This window comes from Bombina bombina, chromosome 5, assembly GCF_027579735.1.
Source record: "Bombina bombina isolate aBomBom1 chromosome 5, aBomBom1.pri, whole genome shotgun sequence".
NCBI lineage: Eukaryota > Metazoa > Chordata > Amphibia > Anura > Bombinatoridae > Bombina > Bombina bombina.
Genome location: NC_069503.1, coordinates 15,859,497 through 15,884,208, shown reverse-complemented (window position 1 = coordinate 15,884,208; position 24,712 = coordinate 15,859,497). Strand labels below are relative to the sequence as shown.

Sequence of the window (24,712 nt, the reverse complement as noted above, 5' to 3'; positions counted from 1 at the left end):
GAATGTGATATTATCTTCCAAACCTCAGAATGTAATCTTATCTTCCACACCTCAGAATGTAATCTTATCTTCCACACCTCAGAATGTAATCTTAACTTCCACACCTCAGAATGTAATCTTAACTTCCACACCTCAGAATGTGATATTATCTTCCACACCTCAGAATGTAATCTTATCTTCCAAACTTCAGAATGTAATCTTAACTTCCACACCTCAGAATGTAATCTTATCTTCCACACCTCAGAATGTAATCTTAACTTCCACACCTCAGAATGTAATCTTATCTTCCACACCTCCGAATGTGATATTATTTTTCAAACTTGAAATGAAAAAAACTTGAAATGAAAAAAGAATCATGGCACTCCAGTAAACATCAAAATCTTGTTTATTTGCTCATACTTGATGATAAGTCCATTACAATGGTGCTAAGCTTAAACAAATGTGCATCTCACGCGTTTCGGCTGGTGCCTTAGTCATAGATGATTCATTCAGTATGCAAACACAGGTGTATTTAAGAACACAATCAGTAACCCATAGGTTGAACCTCAGAGTACCTTAATCACTCAAATATATACCTCATTAACCCCTTGTCATCAACACATAATATCAACAATGATAATACTGTTGATTCTTTCCTAAGGGGGAGGAGGAGTAATATCAGTGCTATAAACATAAAAATGGCTGATATTTTTATTGCCCTTATGATTAGCATGCCTTTCAAAGAGTTACAGCTCCTGAGTCCCTTAGGTCAAATTATTTAAACGTTATTCCACTAATATTCTAAACCTTTCCCTTTTCTCAATGATTTACTGTTTTATAGTTCTTTACATATATTCTAATGATAAAGGGACCTATCTCAAACTTCCCTCCTTGTGAATTTACTTAACTCACAAGTAAGAGTACTTAAGAGAACTTAAAGGCAATGCGCCTAACATCCACTTAATACTAACTAATATAAGAACTAGAAATGTAATATTCGTTTGGTAAAAACTCAGAAGAATTTGATAGAAAGCTAAAGACTAAGCTATTTTCTGGAAAATGTGTATGATGTAAAAAAGCCTTAAATTCTTTTTTTTTTTAATTCTCTGCTTCTTGAAACTATAAAAATCACTAATCATGCTAATGATATTAGTATGCACTTAATGGGGGGTAGTTATCAAGCCGTCAACCTCAAATACGCTGGAATTCCGCAGCGTATTTGTGGCGAGGCTGATTCGCCTTAGTTATCAAAGGCTACAGACCGGCAAAAGTAGAATTTTGTGACGTAAACTTCGATCCGCCGGACTCAGTCCGACACAGATCGATTCTTACGTCACTCCAGATGTTCCGCACACAAGTGCGGCACAATCTGACTACTTTTGCTAGTCATCAAAAAACTAGCAGGTACGCTCGGCACTTTTCCGGCCCAGCGTACCTGGTTTTCAAACCGCCACCCTGGAGGTGGCGGATCCCATAGGAATCAATGGGAGTCTGACCATAGCGAAAGTACAAGTTCGCTGCTGCCAGACATCCCATTCATTCCTATGGGAGCTGTCTACACCTAACACCCTAACATGTACCCCGAGTCTAAACACCACTAATCTGTCCCCCCTACACCGCCGCAACTAAATAAAGTTATTACCCCCTAAATCGCCGCTCCCGGAGCCCACCGACACTATAATAAATATGTTAACCCCTAAACCGCCGCTCCCGGAGCCCACCGCAAGCTACTCTATACATATTAACCCCTAAACCGCCGCTCCCGGAGCCCACCGCCACCTACATTATACCTAGTAACCCCTATCCTGCCCCCCCTATACCGCCGCCCTCTATAATAAATTTATTAACCCCTATCCTGCCGATCCCGCACCTCGCCGCAACTAAATAAATAGTTTAACCCCTAAACCGCCACTCCCGGAGCCCACCACAACCTATATTACATTTATTAACCCCTAATCTGCCCCCCCTACACCGTCGCCACCTATAATAAATTTATTAACCCCTATCCTGCCCCCCACTACACCGCCGCCACTGTAATAAAATTATTAACCCCTAAACCTAAGTCTAACACTAACCCTAACACCCCCTAACTTAAATATTAATTAAATAAATCTAAATAATATTTCTATTATGAACTAAATTAATCCTATTTAAAACTAAATACTTACCTTTAAAATAAACCCTAATATAGCTACAATATAAATAATAATTATATTGTAGCTATGTTAGGATTTATTTTTATTTTACAGGCAAATTTCTATTTATTTTAACTAGGTACAATAGCTATTAAATAGTTATTAACTATATAATAGCTTACCTAGCTAAAATAAAGAGAAATTTACCTGTAAAATAAAAACTAACCTAAGTTACAATTACACCTAACACTACACTATACTTTAATAAATTATTCCTATTTAAAACTAAATACTTACCTGTAAAATAAACCCTAAGATAGCTACAATGTAATTAATAATTACATTGTAGCTATCTTAGGATTTATATTTATTTTACAGGTAACTTTATATTTATTTTAGCTAGTTAGAATAGTTATTAAATAGTTATTAACTATTTAATAACTACCTAGCTAAAAGAAATACAAAATCACCTGTAAAATAAATCCTAACCTAAGTTACAATTAAACCTAACACTACACTATCATTAAATAAATTACCTACAAATAACTACAATTAAATACAATTACATAAACTAACTAAAGTACAAAAAATAAAAAAAGCTGTTACAAAAAATAAAAAAAATAAGTTACAAACATTTAAAAAATATTACAACAATTTTAAGCTACTTACACCTAATCTAAGCCCCCTAATAAAATAACAAACCCCCCCCAAAATAAAAAAATGCCCTACCCTATTCTACATTAAAAAAAGTTCAAAGCTCTTTTACCTTACCAGCCCTTAAAAGGGCCTTTTGTGGGGGCATGCCCCAAAGAATTCAGCTCTTTTGCCTGTAAAATAAAAATACAACCCCCCCCAACATTAAAACCCACCACCCACATACCCCTAATCTAACCCAAACCCCCCTTAAAATAACCTAACACTAATCCCCTGAAGATTATCCTACCTTTAGTCGTCTTCACTCAGCCGAGCCACCGATGGAACTGAAGAGGAGACCCGGACCGGCAGAAGTGATCCTCCAAGCGGCGCTGAAAAAGTCTTCCATCCGGGCGATGTCATCTTCCAAGAAGCGCTGAAGAAGTCTTCTATCCGGGCGATGTCATCTTCCAAGCCGGGTCTTGAATCTTCATCCCGCCGACGTGGAACATCCTTCTTTACCGACGGACTACCGATGAATGAAGGCTCCTTTAAGGGACGTCATCCAAGATGGCGTCCCTTCAATTCCAATTGGCTGATAGGATTCTATCAGCCAATCGGAATTAAGGTAGGAAAAATCTGATTGGCTGATTGAATCAGCCAATCAGATTCAAGTTCAATCCGATTGGCTGATCCAATCAGCCAATCAGATTGAGCTCGCATTCTATTGGCTGATCGAAACAGCCAATAGAATGCAAGCTCAATCTGATTGGCTGATTGGATCAGCCAATCGGATTGAACCTGAATCTGATTGGCTGATTCAATCAGCCAATCAGATTTTTCCTACCTTAATTCCGATTGGCTAATAGAATCCTATCAGCCAATCGGAATTGAAGGGACGTCATCTTGGATGACGTCCCTTAAAGGAGCCTTCATTCGTCGGTAGTCCGTCGGTAAAGAAGGATGTTCCGCGTCGGCGGGATGAAGATTCAAGACCCGGCTTGGAAGATGACATCGCCCGGATAGAAGACTTCTTCAGCGCTTCTTGGAAGATGACATCGCCCGGATGGAAGACTTTTTCAGCGCCGCTTGGAGGATCACTTCTGCCGGTCCGGGTCTCCTCTTCAGTTCCATCGGTGGCTCGGCTGAGTGAAGACGACTAAAGGTAGGATGATCTTCAGGGGATTAGTGTTAGGTTATTTTAAGGGGGGTTTGGGTTAGATTAGGGGTATGTGGGTGGTGGGTTTTAATGTTGGCGGGGGGTTGTATTTTTATTTTACAGGCAAAAGAGCTGAATTCTTTGGGGCATGCCCCCACAAAAGGCCCTTTTAAGGGCTGGTAAGGTAAAAGAGCTTTGAACTTTTTTAATGTAGAATAGGGTAGGGCATTTTTTTTATTTTGGGGGGGTTTGTTATTTTATTAGGGGGCTTAGATTAGGTGTAAGTAGCTTAAAATTGTTGTAATATTTTTTTAAATGTTTGTAACTTATTTTTTTTATTTTTTGTAACTTAGCTTTTTTATTTTTTGTACTTTAGTTAGTTTATGTAATTGTATTTAATTGTAGTTATTTGTAGGTAATTTATTTAATTAATTTAATGATAGTGTAGTGTTAGGTTTAATTGTAACTTAGGTTAGGATTTATTTTACAGGGAATTTTGTATTTCTTTTAGCTAGGTAGTTATTAAATAGTTAATAGCTATTTAATAACTATTCTAACTAGCTAAAATAAATACAAAGTTACCTGTAAAATAAATATAAATCCTAAGATAGCTACAATGTAATTATTAATTATATTGTAGCTATCTTAGGGTTTATTTTACAGGTAAGTATTTAGTTTTAAATAGGAATAATTTATTAAAGTATAGTGTAGTGTTAGGTGTAATTGTAACTTAGGTTAGTTTTTAGTTTACAGGTACATTTCTCTTTATTTTAGCTCGGTAAGCTATTAAATAGTTAATAACTATTTAATAGCTATTGTACCTAGTTAAAATAAATTGAAAGGTACCTGTAAAGTAAAAATAAATCCTAAGATAGCTAGAATATAATTATTATTTATATTGTAGCTATATTAGGGTTTATTTTAAAGGTAAGTATTTAGTTTTAAATAGGATTAACTTAGTTAATAAGAGAAATATTATTTAGATTTATTTAATTAATATTTAAGTTAGGGGGTGTTAGGGTTAGTGTTAGACTTAGGTTTAGGGGTTAATAATTTTATTACAGTGGCGGCGGTGTAGTGGGGGGCAGGATAGGGGTTAATAAATTTATTATAGGTGGCGACGGTGTAGGGGGGCAGGATAGGGGTTAATAAATTAAATATAGGTTGCGGCGGGTTCAGGGAGCGGCGGTTTAGGGGTTAAACTATTTATTTATTTGCGGCGAGGTGCGGGATCAGCAGGATAGGGGTTAATAACTTTATTATAGAGGGCGACGGTATGGGGGGGCAGGATAGGGGTTACTAGGTATAATGTAGGTGGCAGCGGTGTCCGGGAGCAGCGGTTTAGGTGTTAATACATTTATAAGACTTGCGGCGGGGTCTAGGAGCGGCGGTTTAGGGGTTAGTAACTTTATTTAGTTTCGGGGGGCTCCGGGGCGCCGGTATAGGGGGTAGAACAGTGTAGTTTAGTGTGAGTGCTTAGTGACAGGCTAGCAAGAAAGCTGTCAAACAGCCGAAGAGCAGCGAGATCGGATGGGTGATAACTCTCACAGTCCGCTGCTCATCGCCCCGCGGCTTTTTGACAGCTTTACTTGATAACTTAGGCAAATTTTTTCAGGTCCGCGGCGGCGATGTGAGGCGAGCTTAGGCGGGCGTATTGGGCCGGCGAAGGCAGGAAAGTTGACACGTTGATAACTACCCCCCAATGTGTACAGATAGGGACAGACCTGGATATATACTCTAATTTAGTTGATTCAAAACGCCCTAAAGAAACCTAAGCATGATGATATTCACTCATACCATTGGTTTATGCTTGTTCTAGCCACCGCTATTCCCAAAAGTTAACCAAATCAAACTGGGAATTAAAACCATTTGGTGACCTGGTATCTAAGGTGAATATCCAATACGTCTCTCTCTTAAGGAGTGGCCTATTATGATCACCACCTCTCTCAGAGCTCCTCATCTTCTCTATGATTTTCCATCTGAAGGAGCTGACATCTCCATGATGCACCTCCAAAAAATGTCTAACCAAGAGAGATGAGACTATGAGGTTCTTAATGTCCAAGAGATGCTCTCTAATTCTGTCATGGCTCTCTCGAGTAGTACAACCCACATACTGGGATCTACATTGAGTGCACCAAATCAAGTACACAACGTATTTAGAACAACAGTTCACACAGGACTTCAATTTGTATAACTTGCCACTTGCAAAAGACTCAAAGTCTGGACCTGTATCCACATGTGTGCAAGCTATGCATGCCCCAAAATGGTACCTAAACATACCTTTACAAATTAGCCAAGAACTGGTCTTGGTTGTGTTGTCCCTTTATTTGCTTGGTGACAATATGTTGCCCAAAGTAGGGCCCCGTTTGTAGGTAAATCTACATCCCTTTTGTATGACATTCTCCAATTTCTCATCCGCTGAAAGCATCGAAAAATGCTTTCTAATGATACTGCAAATTTTGTCATATTCCAATGAATATCGTGTAACAAAAGTTACCCCTTCCTGTCTAACAGAATTACCCCTTTTAACTCTCCCTATTCAGAGAATCAAGGAGAGATTTTCTATCCATGGAATCAACTTCATTCTTGGCCTTGGTCACAATTTGTTTTGTAGTAACCCCTTGCTTTTAGGCGTTCTGTCAGGATCTCACTCTGTTTCGTGTATTCTATATCACTTGAGCAATTGCGCTTCGATCTAATGAATTGTCCTTTGGATATACCATACGGGACATGTCGGGGATGGCAACTCTTAATATGCAATATCGTATTCCCCGATATGGGTTTGCGATATAAAGTAGTCTCCACCTTGGTGCCATGTTCACATGGCGCTCTAAAGGTGACATCCAGGAAATTGATTTCCCTCAGTTGATATTCCATTGTAAAAGAAATGGCAATATCATTACTATTGATGTATTTCAAAAAATCATCCACTAAGGAGGGCTCCCCCTCCAAATTAGTATCAGATCATCAATATAACGCCTGTAAAAGGCGATACTCTCTCTATAAGGGTTCCCATCTCCAAAGATGTGGGTTGTTTCCCACCAACCCAAAAATAGGTTGGCGTAAGTGGGGGCAAACTTAGCCCCCATAACTGTTCCACATCTCTGGAGATAGAACTCTCCCTCAAAACTAAAGAAATTGTGGCCGAGAAGAATTTCTATCACCCTGAGAATGTAGATTTGGAAATCACTGTCAAAATCTGTATTGTGTCTTAGAAAATAAGATAGTGCTTCAAGCCCCTTAGTGTGTTGTATACTGGAATATAGTGCCGTGACATCTATAGTGAGCCATGAATAACCCTCAAGCCAAATGAAGTAATTCAGAAGCGATAGTAAATGTTGAATATCACGCAGGTAACTCTTTAGTGATAGCATCAGTGGTTGTAAAATACTATCCAACCACTGAGACATAGACTTACAAAGTAAGCCTATGCCTGACACTATGGGCCTGCCTCTTGCATCAGTTATGGATTTATGTACCTTGGGTAACATATGAAATATCGATAAAACTGGTTTATCAACATATAAAAAATCTGATGTCTTTTGGTCAATAAAACCCCCATTGCTACCATCATCTAATATTGATTTGAGTTCTGACTGAAATCTAATTAGTGGGTTGAAGGTTAACTTCTGGTAATTAGTAGAGTCATTGAGTTGTCTGTATGCTTTCTTGATGTAGTATTGTCTACTCCATATGACTACCCCCCTTATCGTCCATTTTAATGACCAGATCTTTGTTACCCTTTAATTTGTACAGAGCCATCTATTCAGGGGGTGTCCTTCTGGTCTTTCTTGACAGATCAATCAAATCCCTCTCTACTCTCTTTTGAAAAGTCTCAAGAATCTCTCCCCTAGCTTTAGTTGGATAAAACACTGACTTAGGCCTAAAGCCACTGTGTTCCCTTCTAGCACCTGACTCATTTAGCTGAGTCTGCTCCCTTAATAAATCTTCTAAAGTCTGTTCAGTTAACTGGTCTGTGAAATCAAAATTGCAATCTGGGTCTGGGCCTATGTTTGCCTGGTTTGTGTAGTTGGTGTTTGTGTTGGTATCAATTTCAGTATAAAATAATTTTTTCAAAGTGAGCTGCCTTATAAGGCGAATCACGTCAACCAATGTTTGGAATGCATTGAATCTATTCGTGGGTACATAATTGAGTCCATAACTTAGAACTCTGGTCTCAATGTCACTGAGTTGATTTATAACACTTAGTTCTGGTATTTGCTCCTCCTGCCCCCCCCTCCTTAATTGATAGTGTGATTGGGATTCTTTTTTCCTCCCTCTCCTGGTTCGTTTCGGTTTAATTGAAAAACCTGTTCAAACTCAGTCTCTTCACCATGTTCTACCACTGGGGGCGTGTCTGGCTGATGGTACTTGCCTACGACCTTACTTTCTCAGAACCCTTTATTTTTAAAATAGATTTGGCTGGTACATTCTTATTTCCACCCAAACCTATTGTGGGTACTTCTACTGAACCTGTTGAATCCTCCCCAGAATCTACATTAGTATCAGAAAATACTACTTTCTTGTTACTGGTCTTGGTATTCCCTGTTTTTAGATTTGTTTTACTGGAAGACTGCTTATTCTTGTTATTTCTATTTCTAGATCTACTTCTACTCTTACGAGTCCACCTATACACCTGACCTGTGGTATAATCTGACTGATCCCTTATAAATTTGGAATGTTTGATCTCTATTAGATCCTGTTTCATTTTAGTGATTGTTTCTTTTAGCATTTTATCATACTTAGAATAATTATTCTCCAATTGATCTTTGTCTAATTCCATTTGTAGATTAAATTTTTTTTCCCTAATCATGCTTAGTTGTTTATCTTTAAACTCTATTATCATATGCATCAGTTTCACAGAACATTCAGGCAAAGCATTATTCCATCTCTCAATAAATTCCACATCCTCAATTACAAAAGTAGGAAACTTTCTAACTCTTAGACCTCTGGGCACCATGCCCAGTCGTATATAACGTTCAAGAGTCCATATGTCCCACTTTAATTTGGTTTCCTTGGTCATTAAGTCCTTCGTTGATTGAAACTTGTCACCTAAAGAGTTAATTGGATTCACTTCTGAGAATATGCGAGAATATGCTTTCAAAGTCCTGAGTCTGTTCATCTAATTCTTTAACATTTGTCAGTGAATAAAAGTTCTGCTGTATGTGCTCCATTATGGGTGCAATATATTAGGTGAGTGAGATATAACTTATATAGTCATATATGTAATCCTGCTTCGGAGATACTGTACTTGTGATGAATCAAACAACTGTTTTTAACCAGTAGTGAATGAAAAACCCCACTGTTCAAATGGTATAGGATGAACTGATTGTACTGCCCCAATCACATATTTAAAGGTTGTAGGTATTGTTCAAACTAACCTAATGCTCAAAAAAGTGGGTAAAAGAACTCTTTGGTGTGCATACATAGCAAATATCTGTATATATAAGTGTCCTGTAGTTGAGGCGGTTGTCTTGGGGGACAGCGGACCAGTGGTACCCAAAATCCGACTCACACAGTGTGTTGAAAACAAAGTGAACTGAGTCCCCCTATGTAAATATACTGACGTGTAGGGGTCTGTTTAGGGAGTCAAGTACACGGAGAGTTCAAAGCAGAAAGATACATGTGTCTGCAAAAAAGTGAATGGGTGCTGTGACATAAACGTTGGCAGGTATTTACCTTGTGCTGTGTCCTTTCCGGTCTGCGGAGTCACAGGTCTGATCCTCACACAAACCCCCTCCTCGGGAGATCTGTCCATTGGTTCCACCTGGCTCGTCTTAACCGTGTATCCAGCGCACATCCAGCATCTCACTTTCTGTGCACCCTTCACCTCTATCTTCCAAACCTCAGGTTGTAAGCTTATCTTCCACACCTCAGAATGTGGCATTATCTTCCAAACCTCAGGTTGTAAGCTTATCTTCCACACCTCAGAATGTTAACTTGTCTTCCAAAACCTCAAAATGTAATCGTATCTTCCACACCTCAGAATGTATTCTTATCTTCCACACCTCAGAATGTAAGTTTATATTCCAAACCTCAGAATGTTAGCTTATCTTCCAAACCTCTGAATATAGGCTTGTCTGCCAAACCTCAGAGCTTCTGAGCATTAACTCATCTGCCAAACCTCAGAATGTTAGCTTACCTGCCAAACCTCAGAAAGTAGGCTCCTCTCTCAAATTACAGCGCATCAACTCATCTGCCAAGCTTCAGAGGAGCTTACATTTTGGAGATAAGCTTACATTCTGAGCTTTGTAAGATAATCTATCATTCGGAGTTTGGCAGGTAAGTTAACATTCTGAGATTTGGCAAATAACCTTATATTCTGAGGTTTCGAAGATAAGCTTACGTTCTGATGTTTGGCAGATAAACGTACATTCTGAGGTTTAGCAGATAACGTTACATTCTACGGTTTGGAAGATAAGCAGCTAACATTTTAAAGTTTGAAAGATAAGCTTACATTCTGAGGTTTGACAGATAAACTAACATTCTGAGGTGTGGAAGATAAGCTAACATTCTGAGGTTTGACAGATAACCTTAGATTCTGAGGTTTGGAAGATAAGCTAACATTCTAAAGTTTGGAAGATAAGTTTACATTCTGAGGTTTGACAGATAAACTAACATTCTGAGGTGTGGAAGATAAGCTAACATTCTGAGGTTTGACAGATAACCTTAGATTCTGAGGTTTGGAAGATAAGCTAACATTCTAAAGTTTGGAAGATAAGTTTACATTCTGAGGTTTGACAGATAAACTAACATGATGAGGTTTCGAAGATAAGCTAACATTCTGAGGTTTGGAAGATAAGCTTACATTCTGAGGTTCGGCATATAAGCTTACATTTTGAGGTTTGGAAGTTAACCTTACATTCTGAGGTTTGTCAGGTAAACTTATTTTCTGAGGTTTGGAAGATAAGCTTACATTCTGAGGTTTGACAGAGGAGCTTACATTCTGAGGTTTGACAGATGAGTTGATGCTCAGACGCATGACAGATGAGCTTACACTCTAAAGTTTGGTAGATGAACTGACACTATGGAACATGGCTGTTGAACTATCAATCTCAAGCTTCTCAGAAGAGTTAATGCTCAGGAGCTTAACAGATAAGCTGACACTGAAAAAACTTGGCAGATTAGCTGACAATCAGAAGTTTGGCAGATAACCTAATACTCTTTAGTTAGGCAGATGAGTTGACACTCTGAAGCTTGGCAGATGAGCTGACTCAATGGAACTTGGCTGATAAGATGAGCATTTGAAGCGTCTCAGAATCAGTGATTGGCTGGTATGCTGAAACATGGCAGATGAGCTGACACTGAAGCCTGCACTAATATGATACAGTAATATAAAGAGAGATGCGAGACAAACACTATGAAGTAAAGTAGAAATAGCTACCTAGGTATGCTGCACAGAATAATAAGTTCCAGATGTGGGTGTGTGCTCCAAGGGCATTATGACCATTTATTAATTAATTTCATATTGTTTTGAAAAAGGTTTGAACCACATTTTTGCGACCTCCATCACATTGAAATTTAACATGATATTCCTTTTCCTTTGGTAGTAAAGGTTTACCCATTGTAATCTTCTCCATTATCATGGCATTCTCCAGGACCTCACTTAGTGACTGGATCCTCTTCTGGTGTCCAGGTTTAGCTTCCTGCTTCTCAGACTTTTTCATCAGATCAATATATTCTGTGGTTGTCATTGTGTTAGGTCTCAAGGAAATTTCATCTAGATGTTTCAGGATGTTCAATGATTTGTTTATCAGATGTAGCACCTCTTGATTGGCTGCATAATATTCATTCTGTAGTTCTTGGTATATTTTTTCTGTGGTCAAGTTCTCTCCAGAAGTTTTTGCATAAATCTTTTTTATGTCTTCATAAGTTCTCTTCTCTTTGTTCTCCTCATATACCCACCTGTACCTTAGATCATAATGAACAGTCCAGACACATTTATTAGGGCATATTGTACAATACCCTTTGGTCATAGCCACACAACTATCTTTCTTGCAGTCTTCTGCAATTCCACAGGGATAGTGACATGTGAAATTACATTGCTGACAGTTAGTTACACAATCCTCGGTTATGTCTTCCCGCCTTGGTTCAGTTACTGTTATCTCAAACTCAAAATCTTTATTGGCTTTCATTTGCTCTCTGTTCTGCTGCAAAGCCTCCTTTGTTTTCCTAATTTCATCCAGTTTTATCAGCCCAGCCTTAATCTGTAGTTGTAAAGCCTGTAGGGTGACCTCAAGCACCTTCCTTTCCTTAAGAACTTCCATGCACATTTTAGGACTATTATTATTTATTTGAGTTAATGCCGTAAAGAATGTTTCCATGCAGTGTTTTCCCATGTCCCAGAACATCTTATTAAAAATCATATCACTTGTTTGATTATTAGCAAACAGAGCTGAATTATTAAACTTGGAGTAAATTGGGTCCCCATTGCTGTCCTTTGAGCAGGGAATGTCAGCCACTTTTATAGACTCCAATACAGGTGGTCTCTCTACATCTGAGAAGTTTGTAAGGATCCATATATTGGTCTCAGTCCCAAAAATAGAAAATACAGAATTAAAAATGAATTTTTGGTTGTATGTTAAATTATCCAATGGTGCTTGAACTACAAAGCCCACAATATCAACCTGGTCAGTTGTAAAGAACTCATAGATGAAGTTCCTGACCATTTTGACATACTCTGCTTGAGGACCCCTAAATCCTGGGATGTCTATCAAGGTGAGGCTGTAAGGAAGTTTGTACCCTTCCTCATAATTGATCTGGTATACTGTGACCACAGAAGTGTGAATCTTAACTTTTGATTGAGTTGTAACCTCAATTCTGAATCGAAAGTCATCTTCCCAATCCACTCCCAAGATGTAGTTGACTATTCCATTGATCAGCATTGTCTTTCCTGTTGCTTTGCTTCCTACTAACAATATCACTTTATTTGCCTTAAGATGATTTACTTTTCCTAAGCTGTATTGTCGATACTGAGATTCACAGAGATCAGTTGCTAGCTGATATACTGATGGTTTTCCCTCTTTCAGCAAAATGCTTTTCTTAAGAAGTTCATGTTTAATGTTAGATTCCGTCTCTTTATGTGTCAAAACTTTAATCTCATGACTTGGAGCGCTGAGTCCATCATCCCCACATGCAGCTGACACACGGATTATGTAGGGTGTCATTGGTTCAAGCTCCTTAATAATATATTTCTCTTTTTTCTTTTCTGTCTTTTGTTCAATCCAAATTTGCTGTCCATTTTCAACATCATGTTTATATTCAACTATATATTCTGTTATTGTGACTCCATTTCCAATGACTGCAGGTTCATTCCAATGTAAAATTAGTGTGGATGATGTAGCCGTTACTTTTACTGCTTCAGGTGGGCTTGTTGGATGGGTTCTCACATGTTTTAGAACATCACTAGTGTCACTACATCCTGGAATGCACACAGCAGAGTATCTGATTTCGTATATTGAGTTAGGCTTAAGCCCTTTTATTGTCACCTCCTCATTACTGTTTTCTGTTCTTGCAGTCATCCAGCTCTCATCTTCAGCACATCTATATTCTATTTTGTAGCTTTCTATAAACATCTTTCCAAAATCTAAAGGCTTGAGAGTGAGTTCCATACTATCATGGGTCTTACTTCTGATAACAGGGAGGTCAGGTTTAGCTGGAGGTTCAAACTGAGAACTCACTAACTCACCACTATCATACAGGTAAATGGAGACTCCAGGGTTGCTTTGGTCTGGGACTGATGAGATAATAAATTTAAGCTTATCATTAGATGTATTGACCATTGCAAATTTTTTATAGACTTTTATAAACGTTCTTGTCTTTTTGGAGATGTCTGTGACTTTGAACCATGGTATGACTTTATTTTTTTCATAACCATTATTTTCTGATTTATCTTTATTATTTAAGAGCCAGTGGTTCATGTCACATAGATATGGATCCTTTTCATTTAATGAAGACAGATTATAGCACACTACATACTGAATCCTGTGATCTAGTACAACTTCATTTATGGCACATTCTGTTGCTGAAACTCTGACATTTGGCAATGCTTCCATGTAGGTTTTCACAACATTTAGTTCCTGTTGTTTCTGGCTAAAAAACTCTTCTATATGGACCTTTCCAAATGGAGATTGTTCTACACTGGTTAAAATGTCTGCTAGTGCATGTTCCTCTAATCCACCACCACGGATTGAGGGTAAGGTTTGTACAAGTTGCTTCTGAAAGATGAGCTTAAACTGCTCACACAGCTCGCTTAATTTAGTGATTTTCTTCTTGATATCTGGGAAGGTTTCTGCAATCGGATGTCTCATCAGATCATTACATTGCATGTTCACTTCCGCCATTTGCTGGACAACACTTTCAGCTTTTAAGACAAGATTCTTACTGATATCTCTAACTAACTGGGCGGCTTTACTGTCTAGTTTATTTAGAGGATACAACCAGACTCTCACTGGTACGGCCTTGTCCCCTTTCTCTCCCAGTAATTTTGGGAGGCTGGAATAGATTGCAATGGCATCTTCATATGTTACTGGGTTCCTGTCAAGAGCAAAGTCACCATAAAACTTACAGGAAAATTCGCTAACTTGTTCTTTCTCTTTGTCATTCATGGTCAGAGATCCCTGCCCTTCAACTGAAATAGACGGTATTTTTTTTATCATGATATGGAGAGTTCCTTGTATATCCTGAGTGTTTTCTGATGTGGACACATCACGATCAAATATAAAGAAAGCCTGTGCACCATATAATATACCAGTGACTACATGAGTGGCTGTCCCTTTGTCAAACACATCAGGGTAAGCCATGTTCTTGGTACCTAAATGATTCATAGTTAGCTGCTCAAACCTTGTGGTTCTTGAGTATTTTAGAGTGACTCTGGCCTGGTTTTTAGATCTCTTAGTATCGTTCATGTAAGTAGCTGATCCAGAAACGCTTACCAGACCACAAAGGAAACTGGCCTCCAGTGATGCATTAATATTCATAGCAGAGGATTTGTCAGAAACAGTGTCAGATGTTATGATTTCAAATGATGTTTGTTCTTGGGATTTTAAAGCAACATTCTCTCTCAAGGCTTCACTGTTCCATAAAGTGATACCTGAAAGAAACATGAAAGTTGTACATGAATGTCTTTGCTTATGTGCAATTAGATTTAACACACGTCTGGTTAGCGTAACTTTAGAGCTCTGGTTAACTGTTATGTTTGACTAAAAAGTTGTACAAAACACATTGAAAATGCAATGCAGTACAGTTACACTCATATACACACAGTTACATGCATATATACACACAAGGTGTGTGTGTGTATATATCTTAAAATTTCCAGCGGTCCACTTGTCTCTGATGACATAGAAATTGCAGCGAACGAATTAGAAATTTGAGTTTTTCCTATCTTTAACATTGAGTGGACTAGTAGCTTTTAACCCCTGACTAGTAAACCATAGTGATATTTTTCCACCCCTGTGTGTTTATATATATATATATATATATGTATATATATTTATATATATATAACAAAGTACCTTATAGTGCGCTGTCATCCACACAGTACCAGGGTGCAGAAACAATGGTATAATCTTACAATGAATCACACTCTCTGGATTTAAGCACTGCAAACAGGCTTATTCCATGATGTTTCGGGCTGTACACCCCTGTGCTTAAATCCATGATGTGATTTATTGTGAAAGATTTTATATATATGTAGGTATATATGTATACAGATATATATATATATATATATATACAGTATATATGGGGAAGACACATATGTACACATATGCTGACTCCATTGGAAACAAAGGTACTTAACAAAGGCCTCTAATCCATTCCCACTTCATTTACTAAAACCATTTGATACATTTTTGGATTTTCAAAAATTTTAAAGAAATTTGTGATTAAGAAAACATTTTGGAACTAACAAAGGGAAGAACATTCAATTTAAACAAAAGAGCTGCTTTGATTCAACAAGCACGGATGCTAGCATCAAAACCTACACAAGATTGCTTGCGGTAGAAATCCTATTGACTGTTCAAATCATCCAATAGGACAGTGGCGTCACTAGGGGGGTGTGGGCCGCACCCGGGTGACACCCTCCAGGGGGTGACACCACCAAAAAATTTTTTTTTTTTTTTTACATTTTTATTGAAATTCAAAGAAATACAATGTAGAGATGCATAGATTTTTTTTTTATTAGAGGGGCCAACATTTGTGAACACATTTTTTTGCCCCTTGAGCCAGTGCTGCAATTTCCACAAATAGTTTTCCTGGCTGCTTTTGCTTGTTTGTACTTTGCTCCTCCCCTGCCCAATTTCACTATGAATGTTGTGGGCGTGCCGTGGGGCTTGCGAAGTTGCGCTGCTAGCCTAAACCTGCCTATCTGTGCTCACTGCTCAGTGACGTGTGGAACAGTGGAGTCACTCACTGCTGTGCTGTCTCTCTAAATGGGAACCGGGAAATCGTGAGGGGATGCCTGGCACCTGACCGCATGACTGTCTGACACTGTCTCTAAAGTGAAGGAGCCACGTATGACGCCCACCAGGCCGGTACAGTTATGGTACACTAAGTGCACACTGAAGAGGTAGGTGGGGAGGGCGGGCGGGGGTCTGGGGGTGGGCAGAGTGCAGAGGTGATTGGCCATAAGAAGCGGCAGGCACGTGTCAGAGAGCAGAATTTTCATAGTTTGCACACCTAAACCTTTTCTTTAGTGATTTATTTCTCTTGTAAGGTGTACCCAGTCCACGGATTCATCCATTACTTGTGGGATATTCTCCTTCCCAACAGGAAGCTGCAAGAGGATCACCCACAGCAGAGCTGTCTATATAGCTCCTCCCCTAACTGCCACCCCCAGTCATTCTCTTGCAGCTCTCGACAAGGGAAGTAGCTAGAGAGATGTGGTGCATTAATGTAGTTTATCTTCAATCAAAAGTTTATTATTTTCAAATGGTACCGGAGTTGTACTATTTTAGCCTCAGGCAGAAAGTTGAAGAAGAGTCTGCCTGAGGTTTTTGATGATCTTAGCGGTTTGTAACTAAAATCCACTGCTGTTCTCACACATAACTGAAGAGATGGGTAACTTCAGCTGGGGGAATAGCGTGCAGGATTACCTGCTCTGAGGTATGTGCAGTTTTAAATTTTTCTAGAGAGATGATAAGCTAGAAAATGCTGACAGTGTCTGATTTATTTAAGGTAAGCCTGATTACAGTGATTTAATTTAGAGTGCACTGTTTATCTTTCATTTGATGCTCTGCTGAGCCAGGGAGCAGGTCTACGCATGAGCTTTATAATTAATGCAGTGCAGTTTACATATTTTGTATCTGTGTGTGTGTGTGTGTCTGAGTTTTTGTATGTGTGCCTGAGTGTTTCTGTGTGTATGCCTGAGTGTTTCTGTGTGTGTGCCTGAGTGTTTTTGTGTGCCTGAGTGTTTTTGTGTGTGTGTCTGAGTGTTTCTGTGTGTGTGTCTGAGTGTTTTTGTGTGTTTGTGTGTGAGTGTTTTTGTGTATGTGTCTAAATGTGTTTCCAAGTGTTTGTGTGTGCATCTGAGTGTGTTTTTAAGTGTGTGTGTGTATGAGTGTTTGTATGTGTGTGTGCCTGTGTTTGTGTGTGTCTGCTTTCTAGGGAATGGGGGGGGTGACACCATAACTTACCGCACCGGGTGACACCAACCCTAGTGACGCCACTGCAATAGGATTTCTGTAGCTTTCATCCTATTGGCTGATTTGAAAATGTCAGCCAATTGGAATGCAAGGTACCCCATTTTTAAATGGGTACCTTGCATTCAAGCTTCAGAGTACGCACTGGATGTTATCGCCAGTCCTGGTCACCTCCACAGCTCCATGCCCCCGGAATGAATAAAGAAGATGCCCCTGCGATGGATGAAGATATCGCCGCCTGGATGAAGACTTCTCTCCGCCTGGATGAGGATGGTTGACTGAACTTTCATGGGAAAAGTAGTTTTAAAACATTTGCAGTGTTAAGGATAGCCATCACTGGTCTAGGTGTTTCTTTTTCCCTCTACTATTCTGTGTGCCCTTTCTACTAACATAGGTGGGGAGCTTATTAGACAAAATGTATTCAACCCTTTTTTTTCTGCATTTTACTTAAAGGGACAGTATACACCAAGTGTCATATAACTGCATGTAGTAGACACTACTGTAAAGAAGAATATGCACAGATACTGATCTAAAAATCCAGTATAAAATCTTTTAAAAACTTATTTAGAAGCTCCCAGTTTAGCAGTTTTGAAAAGGTCAGGCTGGGACACCCACTGAGATAGGCTGGAAAGCAAAAAGAGGACCCCCCCTCCCCTGCACATGAAAAGACTCTTTACACAAACAGGAGCAAGCTGGAGGAGGTCGACACCAGGATTCTACTAAAAATGTGGGGCTTGGATAGGAGTCAACACAATCGCCTAGATGACGAGTTTTGCGCTAAACAGGGTGTAAAAAAAACACCAAAAAATTGTGTTATTTCAATCTCCATAGCGCTGCCATTACGAGTTACTCAAAAGCCTCCTTGTGCGTGCGATATGGTGGCGTTAAGCTCCATTCTGCACAAAAGCCAAGGGCTGAGTTTACGTGCTCGTGCACGCTTTCCCCCATAGACGTAATGCAAACCCATAAATGTTTATGGGAAAAAGAAAGTTACATTTAAACCTAACACCCTAACATAAACCCCTAGTCTAAACACCCCTAATCCGCCGCCCCTGACACTAATAAAAGTTATTAACCCCTTATCCGCTGCTCGCTGACACTAAATATAATTATTAACCCCTATTCCGCAGCTCCCCAACACTACTAAAAGTTATTAACCCATAATCTGCCGCCCTCGATATCTCTGACACTAAATATAATTATTAACCCCTATTCCGCAGCTCCCCAACACTACTAAAAGTTATTAACCCATAATCTGCCGCCCCCAATATCGCTGACACTAAATATAATTATTAAACACTATTCCGCCACTCCCCGACATCGCCAACACTAATAAAAGTTATTGGCCCCTAATCCGCCACCGCCGATATTGCAGACACCCAAATAAACTATTAACCTCTAAACCTCACACCCCCTAACTTTAAATTAAAATTACAATATAACTATCTTAAAATAAATAAAAACTTACCTGTAAAATAAAATTAAACTAAGTTTAAACTATAAATTAACCTCACATAACTATTATAATGAAATAAAAAAAAACTACCAATTAAAAAATCTAAACTATAAATTTAAAAAAAAACTAACATTACAAAAAAATTAAAAAATCTAAAATGATTAAAAATAATAAACACTAAATTACAAAAATAAAAAAACACTAAGATTACAAAAATAATAAACAAAATTATCAAAAATAAAAACAATTATACCTAATCTAATAGCCCTATAAAAATAAAAAACAAACAAAATAAAAACACCCCCTAGCCTACAATAAACTACCAATAGCCCTTAAAAGAGCCTTTTGTAGGGCACTACCCTAATTTAAACAGCTCTTTTACGTGAAAAAGAAAATACAAAGTTCCCCCAACAGTAAAACCCACCACCCAACCAACCCCCTAAAATGAAAAACCTAACTCTAAAAAAACCTAAGCTACCCATTGCCCCATAAGGGGCATTTGTATGGGCATTGCCCTTAAAAGGTCATTCAGCTCTTTTTCACTGCCCTTAAAAGGGCCTTCAACTCTTTTACACTTTGCCCAAAGCCCTAATCTGTAAAAAAAAAAAAAAACACCCCCCAAAAAAATAAAAAAATACCTAACACTAACCCCAGAATATCTACTCACGGTTCCTGAAGTCTGGGCATCCATCTCCATCCAGGCGGCGACGTCTTCATCCATCACGTGGGCATCTTCTATCTTCATCCCGGCGGTGTGGATATTGTAATTTTAATTTAAAGTTAGGGGGTGTTAGATTTAGGGGTTAATAGTTTAATTTAGTGTTTTGCGATGTGGGGGGTCAGTGGTTTAGGGGTTAATAGGTTTGGTTTAGTAGTTACGATGTGGGGGGCTGGGGGTTTAGGGGTTAATAGGTTTATTTAGTGGCGGCGATGTGGGGGGCCAGAGGGTTAGGGGTTAATAGGTTTATTTAGTGTCGGCAATGTCGGGGAGCGACGGTTTAGGGATTAATATATTTAAATAGTGTTGGTGTGCAGCAGATTAGGGGTTAATAACTTTATTTAATAGTTGCGATGTGGGTGGGCAGCAGATTAGGGGTTAATAGGTTAAATATAGTGTTTGCGATGTGGGAGGGTGGCGGTTTAGGGGTTAATAGGTAGTTTATGGGTGTTAGTGGACTTTGTAACAGTTTAGTTGCGAGTTTTGTGAAACATTTTTGTTACACAGAATCCATAACTATTGCTCTCAGATCGTGGTATGGAACATGTCGGTATAGGCTGTAACGCAAGTTTTTTAGCCTGAAAGCACAACCTGTAATATGGCGCTATGGAAAATACTGCACTCAAACGTCATTTTTTTTTTTTCGACTAATCAAAACACATAGGGCTAGATAACAAGTAAGGTGCAAACGATTTTACGCAAGCAATATCGTGTTTTCGCAAGCCATTTTAATTCCACTAATATTACAATTTTAGCAAAATAGTGATTGTGCTAATGCAATAAGTGCGGAATGGACATTGTGGCTAAAATGCTTGCGGTATAGCTATATCGCCGAAACACCTAATATGCGTTACTGGCCATTCCACTCAAAATGGCCAATGTATCAGTGGTATAGCTGTACCGCAAAACTCGTAATCTATGTGATTTAACAATAAGCAAATCTTTATATTTTTACAAAAAAAACCTGTATGGGCTGTATAAATGAATCATCTACAAAACATTTATGCAAATAAAAATCTAGTGTACAATGTCCATTTAAAGGGACAGTCTATTCCATATTATTTTAGTTTAAAAAGATACATAATCCCTTTATTAGTCATTCATCAGTTTTGCATAACCAACACAGTTATATTAATATACTTTTTACCTCTGTGATTACCTTGTATCTAAACCTCTGCAGACTGCCCCTTATCTCAGTTATATTAATATACTTTTTACCTCTGTGATTACCCTGTATCTAAGCCTCTGCAGACTGCTCCTTATCTCAGTTATATTAATATTCTTTTTACCTCTGTGATTACCCTGTATCTAAGCCTCTGCAGACTGCTCCTTATCTCAGTTATATTAATATACTTTTTACCTCTGTGATTACCTTGTATCTAATCCTCTGCAGATTGTCCCCTTATCTCAGTTATATTAATATACTTTTTACCTCTGTGATTACCCTGTATCTAAGCTCTGCAGACTGCCCCTTATTTCAGTTATAATAATACACTTTTTACCTCTGTGATTACCCTGTATCTAAGCCTCTGCAGACTGCTCCTTATCTCAGTTCTATTAATACACTTTTTACCTCTGTGATTACCCTGTATCTAAGCCTCTGCAGACTGCTCCTTATCTCATTTATATTAATATACTTTTTACCTCTGTGATTACCTTGTATCTAAGCCTCTGCAGACTGCCCCTTATCTCAGTTATATTAATATACTTTTTACCTCTGTGATTACCTTGTATCTAAGCCTCTGCAGACTGCCCCTTATCTCAGTTATATTAATATACTTTTTACCTCTGTGATTACCCTGTATCTAAGCCTCTGCAGACTGCTCCTTATCTCAGTTATATTATTATACGTTTTACCCCTGTGATTACCCTGTATCTAAGCCTCTGCAGACTGCTCCTTATCTCAGTTATATTAATATACGTTTTACCTCTGTGATTACCTTGTATCTAAACCTCTGCCGACTGCCCCTTATCTCAGTTATATTAATATACTTTTTACCTCTGTGATTACCCTGTATCTAACCCTCTGCAAACACCCCCTAGCCTACAATAAACTACCAATAGCCCTTAAAAGAGCCTTTTGTAGGGCACTACCCTAATTTAAACAGCTCTTTTACGTGAAAAAGAAAATACAAAGTTCCCCCAACAGTAAAACCCACCACCCAACCAACCCCCTAAAATGAAAAACCTAACTCTAAAAAAACCTAAGCTACCCATTGCCCCTAAAGGGGCATTTGTATGGGCATTGCCCTTAAAAGGTCATTCAGCTCTTTTTCACTGCCCTTAAAAGGGCCTTCAACTCTTTTACACTTTGCCCAAAGCCCTAATCTGTAAAAAAAAAAAAAAACACCCCCCCAAAAAATAAAAAAAATACCTAACACTAACCCCAGAATATCTACTCACGGTTCCTGAAGTCTGGGCATCCATCTCCATCCAGGCGGCGACGTCTTCATCCATCACGTGGGCATCTTCTATCTTCATCCCGGCGGTGTGGATATTGTAATTTTAATTTAAAGTTAGGGGGTGTTAGATTTAGGGGTTAATAGTTTAATTTAGTGTTTTGCGATGTGGGGGGTCAGTGGTTTAGGGGTTAATAGGTTTGGTTTAGTAGTTACGATGTGGGGGGCTGGGGGTTTAGGGGTTAATAGGTTTATTTAGTGGCGGCGATGTGGGGGGCCAGAGGGTTAGGGGTTAATAGGTTTATTTAGTGTCGGCAATGTCGGGGAGCGACGGTTTAGGGATTAATATATTTAAATAGTGTTGGTGTGCGGCAGATTAGGGGTTAATAACTTTATTTAATAGTTGCGATGTGGGTGGGCAGCAGATTAGGGGTTAATAGGTTAAATATAGTGTTTGCGATGTGGGAGGGTGGCGGTTTAGGGGTTAATAGGTAGTTTATGGGTGTTAGTGGACTTTGTAACAGTTTAGTTGCGAGTTTTGTGAAACATTTTTGTTACACAGAATCCATAACTATTGCTCTCAGATCGTGGTATGGATCATGTCGGTATAGGCTGTAACGCAAGTTTTTTAGCCTGAAAGCACAACCTGTAATATGGCGCTATGGAAAATACTGCACTCAAACGTCATTTTTTTTTTTTCGACTAATCAAAACACATAGGGCTAGATAACAAGTAAGGTGCAAACGATTTTACGCAAGCGATATCGTGTTTTCGCAAGCCATTTTAATTCCACTAATATTACAATTTTAGCAAAATAGTGATTGTGCTAATGCAATAAGTGCAGAATGGACATTGTGGCTAAAATGCTTGCGGTATAGCTATATCGCCGAAACACCTAATATGCGTTACTGGCCATTCCACTCAAAATGGCCAATGTATCAGTGGTATAGCTGTACCGCAAAACTCGTAATCTATGTGATTTAACAATAAGCAAATCTTTATATTTTTACAAAAAAAAAACTGTATGGGCTGTATAAATGAATCATCTACAAAACATTTATGCAAATAAAAATCTAGTGTACAATGTCCATTTAAAGGGACAGTCTATTCCATATTATTTTAGTTTAAAAAGATACATAATCCCTTTATTAGCCATTCATCAGTTTTGCATAACCAACACAGTTATATTAATATACTTTTTACCTCTGTGATTACCTTGTATCTAAACCTCTGCAGACTGCCCCTTATCTCAGTTATATTAATATACTTTTTACCTCTGTGATTACCCTGTATCTAAGCCTCTGCAGACTGCTCCTTATCTCAGTTATATTAATATACTTTTTACCTCTGTGATTACCCTGTATCTAAGCCTCTGCAGACTGCTCCTTATCTCAGTTATATTAATATACTTTTTACCTCTGTGATTACCTTGTATCTAATCCTCTGCAGATTGTCCCCTTATCTCAGTTATATTAATATACTTTTTACCTCTGTGATTACCCTGTATCTAAGCTCTGCAGACTGCCCCTTATTTCAGTTATAATAATACACTTTTTACCTCTGTGATTACCCTGTATCTAAGCCTCTGCAGACTGCTCCTTATCTCAGTTCTATTAATACACTTTTTACCTCTGTGATTACCCTGTATCTAAGCCTCTGCAGACTGCTCCTTATCTCATTTATATTAATATACTTTTTACCTCTGTGATTACCTTGTATCTAAGCCTCTGCAGACTGCCCCTTATCTCAGTTATATTAATATACTTTTTACCTCTGTGATTACCTTGTATCTAAGCCTCTGCAGACTGCCCCTTATCTCAGTTATATTAATATACTTTTTACCTCTGTGATTACCCTGTATCTAAGCCTCTGCAGACTGCTCCTTATCTCAGTTATATTATTATACGTTTTACCCCTGTGATTACCCTGTATCTAAGCCTCTGCAGACTGCTCCTTATCTCAGTTATATTAATATACGTTTTACCTCTGTGATTACCTTGTATCTAAACCTCTGCCGACTGCCCCTTATCTCAGTTATATTAATATACTTTTTACCTCTGTGATTACCCTGTATCTAACCCTCTGCAGACTGCCCCTTATCTCCGTTATAATAATACACTTTTTACCTCTGTGATTTCCCTGTATCTAAGCCTCTGCAGACTGCTCCTTATCTCAGTTATATTAATACACTTTGTACCTCTGTGATTACCCTGTATCTAAGCCTCTGCAGACTGCCCCTTATCTCAGTTATATTAATATACTTTTTACCTCTGTGATTACCTTGTATCTAAGCCTCTGCAGACTGCCCCTTATCTCAGTTATATTAATAAACTTTTTACACCTGTGATTACCTTGTATCTAAGCCTCTGCAGACTGCTCCTTATCTCAGTTATATTAATATACTTTTTACCCCTGTATCTGCAGACTGCCCCTTTATTTAAATTTTTTGTCAGACTTGTATTTTAGCCAATCAGTGCTGACTCCTTGGGAATGAGCACAATGTTATCTCTGATGAGGCGGACAGGAATCGCTAGAAATCAACCCAATCGAGTACAATCGGGTTTATAGACACCTCCCTGCTGGCGGCCGA

At 38.5% G+C, this 24,712-nt stretch overlaps 1 protein-coding gene across 1 annotated transcript in view; it reads right to left on the bottom strand.

Annotated features, from left to right (window-relative positions):
* Window positions 1-11,369: 11,369 nt before the first annotated feature.
* Window positions 11,370-24,712, bottom strand: part of LOC128661236 (uncharacterized) — a 91,937-nt gene continuing 78,594 nt past the window's right edge. The window contains exon 3 of the mRNA XM_053715515.1: window positions 11,370-14,998. Coding sequence (XP_053571490.1) covers window positions 11,370-14,998 — 3,629 coding nt within the window. The remainder of the gene's footprint in view (window positions 14,999-24,712) is intronic.